We start from the raw sequence: 5,784 nt of genomic DNA, 5'->3' as shown, positions 1-5,784 counted from the left end.
CTATCTCCCCCCCCCCCCGTCGTGCCCCCCCCCCCGTCCCCCCTATCTCCCCCTCGCCAATCTCTCACTCACAGCCCTCCTCACCTCCACCCTGCTGAGGGGTGGCTGGAAAAGGAATCTACATAGTCAAGTGAGTGGTGGGGGGAGGGCAGTGTGTGCCTAAGAATGGAGCCATCACAGGGTAGTCCAACCTTGACCCCCTTCTTACTCAGCCGCCTCTCTGGCGCCTGAACCCTGCTCTGCCTGTGAGGGGCACTGTGAGTTTGAGCGATTGACATTAGAATGGATGGTGTGAGCTCTGCGGGGCTGTATTCGGGTTTATTTGGCATGGGGCTCGTGAGCAGGATGCTATTGAAAGACCCCCGGCTGAGATCTTTCTCCGGGAGAGACCCCAAACCCAGGGAACACACCGAAACCACAGATCAGATGCAAAAGCAAGAGGGTTTATTTAGACCAGGTACCTGGGGCGAAGTCTCTTGGAGGACTTGCGCACCTTCTTAGGGCAAGGGGGACTTTTTATGGGATCCCAGGGGCAGAGGCGCGGTTACAGAAGCGAGAAGCATAGTTACAGGGTCCCTATTGGTTGTTTCAAAGAAGGCCAGGGTGAACTTGGGGTCGCATGTGTGTGGCTGATTTGGCCTTGTCCAGGCCAGCTGCTTATTCTTCAAGGCCAGGGGCCCGCCATAAAATATCAACTGTCTTACTCCCAAGGCTGCTGACCACAGTTATCTTTTTCAAGGCTGGCCATAGCTATCTCTGTCAAGGCCGGGTAGCTGGCTATGGCTGTGAACTCCTGTTTTTCTGATTCCTGCAGAATGGCGTTTCTTAGGCTAAGTTATGGGGGGGAGCATTTCATTGGCCCAAAGCCCCATGTCCTCATAATGGAGCGGGGGTCTTTCATTCCCCCATTTTCTTTTGTACCAAATGAAATCTTTCATTTTAGGATGGAGAATAAGGGGTTAACTCTATCTCTGACTGTCTGAGCCTCTGATATTGCTGGGTTAGGATCAAAGCCTGGGCAACAGAAACCTTATCCTTGATGAATTGCACCAATCTGTTGAGGATGTATGACCCAAACAATAAAATGAGCAGGAGGACGATTAGGGGGCCCATAATGGTGGAGACAAGGGTCGTAAACCATGGTGACCTTTGGAACTATCTTTTAAATCTTTTCTGTTGAGCATGGCTACTTGGAGCTGTCTGAATTGGCCGGTCTCTATAAGGGCTGCAGTCTTGTATCTACCCCAGCAGCTATTCCGCCCATGGTAATTTTTTTCAGTAACAGGGCCAGCGTCAGGGAAACAGGCTCTCTGGTGATGCCCCTCCCAATGTCAGGAGGACTATTAGGGGGATCAAGGGGACCCCCGGGTGAATTTTATCTTTAGTGGGTTTGGAGAGCGTTGAACTAGATGTCTCGGTGCCCTCAGCTTCGTCGGGTTCCTTGGCAGCCTTTACATGCGACGTGTGGACCCAAGCCGCTGTCCCGTCAACCTCGGCTCTAGGTTCCTAGATTGATGGCGTCGGACCCAGACAGAGTCCCCAATCTTGAATGGGTGAGGCACCACCGGGCGGTTCAGTTGTTCCCGGCAGGCAGGGGTTTTTACACCGTCTTTTGCATCAGTTGGAGGGCTAGTGGCAAAAGAGGAGATATCAGAGTAAAGGAAATTTACAATTGGTGGGGGAGCCCCATACATGATCTCGAACGGGGTTAGGCCATGAGGCCCAGGAGTGTTCCGGGCTCGGTAAAGGGCTAGGGGGAGTAGGAGCACCCAATCTCTAGTGCCAGTTGCAAGCGTTAATTTGGTTAAAGTCTCCTTAATGGTTTTATTTGTACGTTCTACCTGTCCTAAGCTCTGGGGGCTGTATGCACAATGAAGTTTCCAATCAATCCCCAGTAGCCTGGCCACCTCCTGACTTACCTGGGAGACAAAGGTGGGCCCATTGTCTGACCCCAATATCTGGGGTATTTCATACCTGGGAAAGATGTCATCCAGGAATTTCTTGGTTACCACGTTAGCGGTCTTTTTTCTTGGTAGGCAAGGCCTCTGTCCATCTATGATGTAAGCTTGTCGCTCGGGGCTCCATTCCGCCCCCATTTTTTTTGTTAGTTCCTGGTCCTCCGGGCTTCCGCCATCCGGAGGGCCTGGGTCAGCGCGATCAGCTCTGCCTTTTGGGCCGATGTTCCAGGTGGCAGTGGTGAGGTCCAAACTATCTCCGATTCGGTGGTGACGGCTGCTCCGGCCCTCCGTTCTCCTTCTTGGAGGAAGCTGCTCCCATCCGTGTACCAGGCAGCAGGGTTGCGGGGTTGAGGGAGACAACTGGTCTGAACATCACTCGGTCTGGGGGCTGCTGGACCAGAGCTTTTACCGCATGGGAGGATAACACAGTTAATGGCTGTCCCAAAGTCAGTTTCCCTGCATCCTTGAGCAAAACAGCAATAGCGGCTTCCCCACGCAGACAGGGGGGCGGGCCATCCTGCAGCTACCGGGCTTTTATGGCCCCAATCTCTGTACCAGCATTCCTTTTGCAAAGCCTGAGTTCTCGTCCACGAACAGTTCAAAGGGCTAGGACTTGTAGGGGGGTCCCTTTGGGTCCTGTCCAGATGCCAGCTGAACCTTTTTCTCGGTGGTCCTTTGATACCTCCTGTTACCTGTGGCCCCCTGGACCAAAGCTGTGCGGTCACTGAGAGAGCTTCCGGTATGGGTCAGGACTGAATGTTGAGCCCCGGTGTCCACTAGGAAGGTCACTGGCTGCCCCCCCATCTTGAGAGTTAGTCTGGGCTGGGGGGGGGGGCGCTCCTGGCCGTGACCTTCCCAATCTTCCAGATTGAGGACCCTTGGCTTAGGTCTCCGAGACCCTTGAGGCTTTTTTTTTTTTTTTTTTGATCAGTCACGAGCCCAATGTCCTCTCTGTTTACAGTAAGCACTTTGTCTTTGTCAAGCAGTGTCCTTTTTAAGTCTCCCGTCCTAACGTCTTAACTCCCTCTCTGACCTGTCCCTGAGACATTACAGTGGCCAGGACTTTTTTGTTTGTTTTTCCTCTCCCTCCATGTCTCTCTAAGTCTTTTTTAAAAACGCGCTGCCGGCGTCTCTTTCTGGTAACCTGAGCCCAATCGGTAGGGGGTTAGAGCCCCTGGAGACCCGCTAAGAGCAACTGGCCATAGAGATGTAGGCGTTCCCTACCTTCGCTGCTTTGTCCCGCCTTCCTCGTAGGCGACCAGCAATTGGGGAGGAAGCAGGAACTCATCCTCCGCTGTTTGGGGGCCGCTGCAGGAGCCGCCGGTCCCTCCGGCGCTGTCGGGGGGGTTGTAACACTCGGGGCGGGGTGACTCGGCGTCCATGGGTGACGCCGCCCCCTAGTCACCTTTTTCATATTGGGCCGGAGCCGGTCGTGGCACATCGCTGCGGGTCGCCGGCCAGGGGGCGGTCCCTCGCCGACCCCATCCCCGGCCCCGCCTGCGTGCCCCTGCTACATCCCATGTCCGCCTGCGCCGCCGCTGCCGACTGCGCCGCTCGGCCGCCCTCCGCGCTATCCACCGCCCCTCCGAGCGAGCGGCTGTGGGGCGTTGCCGGGACCGAGGCCGCCTGCGCCGCCGCAGGCTCCCCGCCACCCGGGTCCGGCTGGTCGCCGGCCCCGCCCCTGGCCCCGCCTGTGCCGCCGCGGGCCTCCGCCGCCCGGGTCCGGCCAGCCGCGCCGGGGGCCGCCGCGCTCCATGGCGGCTGGTCGCCGGCCCCGCCCCTGGCCCCGCCTGCGCCGCCGCGGGTCCCCGCGACCAGATTCCCCTGGTCTGCACCAGCTCTAAGTCGGCTGTTAGGCGCCACGCGGAAAACCACGGCCCGGCGGGGCGGACTCCTCCGCCCGCACGGGAGACATGGACAGCCGGGGAGAGCGGGGAGTGAGGGGAGCCCCCCCCAGCGCCGCCCCGGACCCCCGCGACCGCACCGCGGCCGCGCGGACGGGAGGAGGCGTGGGGAGCTCCGGCACCCGCCGCCGCCACCGCCATCACCGCTGACGGCCTGCGGGGACTGGGCAGGGGGCGTCCCGGCGCCCTAGCTTCCCGGCGGCCCCGCCTGCGCGTCGGCGCCATAACCTGCTGCCACCTGCGCACCCGCCTGCGCGTTCTCTTCTCCCGCACCCGCTTGCAAGCCTGCCCGCGCGCCCGCCTGCGCGTCGGCGCCATAACCTGCTGCCACCTGCGCACCCGCCTGCGCGTTCTCTTCTCCCGCACCCGCTTGCAAGCCTGCCCGCGCGCCCGCCTGCGCGTCGGCGCCATAACCTGCTGCCACCTGCGCACCCGCCTGCGCGTTCTCTTCTCCCGCACCCGCTTGCAAGCCTGCCCGCGCGCCCGCCTGCGCCGGAGCAGCGGCCTGCGGGGAGAGGAAAAGACTTGCTGGTGTGGGGTTAGGGAGGAACAGGGAGTGGGAGGGATCCGCCGATCTGGCTTCCTCGGCCCCGGGATTCGGCGAGCGCTGCTGCCGCCGGGGGGGGCAGAGGGGAAGAGAAACGGCTTAACCCATGGGGGAGGTTCTGTTGTCAGGAGTCTCTACATGGCAATGTATGGGACCTGGTCCGGGTGGCCATGGGGACTGGAAGCAAAAATTTTTTTTTCTCCATCTGTGAAATAAGACTGAGGTTAAAGGTTCCCTGATGAGGCCATCTTATATCTATTTTTTTTTTTCTTGATTACGACTCCTTCGTTGTTGGCTCGTGTCTTTACGTCTGACCAGTGTTTAAGCATGAGGCTCAAGGGGGTGGTGACAGTCTGTCCTATGGCTGTTTCTAGGAGGAGAACGGTTAAACAGAAAACAAAAAACGACAGACCAATATAAATAAGACTAACACTCGCTGCGCGGCTTCGGTTCCAAACCGAAAGCAAAACCAGAAAAACCGTGCCCCCAGAGGGGTCTTTAAACCGTGCCCCCGGAGGGGTCTTCAGACCGTGCCACAGAGGGCACTTCAGATGAACCGTGGAACGTCTTCCAGGTTCCCAGATTCCCCTAGGACGTCTCCCAGGGTTCAGTGGCGAAGTCCAGACCCGTCGGTCCCCCCTTTCAGATCCACTGACACAGACAGATTATCAGACGCAGGCGCGGAGACAAACAAACAACATTTAACACTCAGACAAACAGACAACCCTCAGACTGGACAGGGATGACATAAATCAAGGCCGGCCGGCTTACCTCCTGATGGTGGGTCGGTGGTCCCAGGGAGGGGTCTCAATCCCCGTACGGGCCACCAAATGAAAGACCCCCGGCTGAGATCTTTCTCCGGGAGAGACCCCAAACCCAGGGAACACACCGAAACCACAGATCAGATGCAAAAGCAAGAGGGTTTATTTAGACCAGGTACCTGGGGCGAAGTCTCTTGGAGGACTTGCGCACCTTCTTAGGGCAAGGGGGACTTTTTATGGGATCCCAGGGGCAGAGGCGCGGTTACAGAAGCGAGAAGCATAGTTACAGGGTCCCTATTGGTTGTTTCAAAGAAGGCCAGGGTGAACTTGGGGTCGCATGTGTGTGGCTGATTTGGCCTTGTCCAGGCCAGCTGCTTATTCTTCAAGGCCAGGGGCCCGCCATAAAATATCAACTGTCTTACTCCCAAGGCTGCTGACCACAGTTATCTTTTTCAAGGCTGGCCATAGCTATCTCTGTCAAGGCCGGGTAGCTGGCTATGGCTGTGAACTCCTGTTTTTCTGATTCCTGCAGAATGGCGTTTCTTAGGCTAAGTTATGGGGGGGAGCATTTCATTGGCCCAAAGCCCCATGTCCTCATAATGGAGCGGGGGTCT

At 58.0% G+C, this 5,784-nt stretch overlaps 2 protein-coding genes across 2 annotated transcripts; both read right to left on the bottom strand.

The window, feature by feature from the left end:
* Positions 1 to 422: 422 nt before the first annotated feature.
* LOC143268486 (uncharacterized) lies at positions 423 to 3,357 on the bottom strand. The gene is made up of 2 exons (XM_076551327.1): positions 3,183 to 3,357; positions 423 to 2,360 (listed from the first exon to the last, which is right to left on the bottom strand). Exons 1-2 carry the CDS (start codon positions 3,338 to 3,340, stop codon positions 2,105 to 2,107), a joined length of 414 nt encoding a protein of 137 aa, XP_076407442.1. The 5' UTR covers positions 3,341 to 3,357; the 3' UTR covers positions 423 to 2,104.
* Positions 423 to 4,273, bottom strand: LOC143268382 (uncharacterized). Its single transcript, XM_076550532.1, has 2 exons — positions 3,364 to 4,273; positions 423 to 1,629 (listed from the first exon to the last, which is right to left on the bottom strand). The coding sequence occupies exons 1-2, from the start codon at positions 4,271 to 4,273 to the stop codon at positions 1,601 to 1,603; spliced, it is 939 nt and encodes a 312-aa protein (XP_076406647.1). The 3' UTR covers positions 423 to 1,600.
* Positions 4,274 to 5,784: the final 1,511 nt, after the last annotated feature.

The sequence above is a fragment of the Peromyscus maniculatus genome, chromosome 14 (assembly GCF_049852395.1).
Source record: "Peromyscus maniculatus bairdii isolate BWxNUB_F1_BW_parent chromosome 14, HU_Pman_BW_mat_3.1, whole genome shotgun sequence".
Taxonomy (NCBI): Eukaryota; Metazoa; Chordata; class Mammalia; order Rodentia; family Cricetidae; genus Peromyscus; species Peromyscus maniculatus.
The sequence above is the reverse complement of the archived record's forward strand: the minus strand, read 5'-3'. Positions and strand labels throughout refer to the sequence as shown.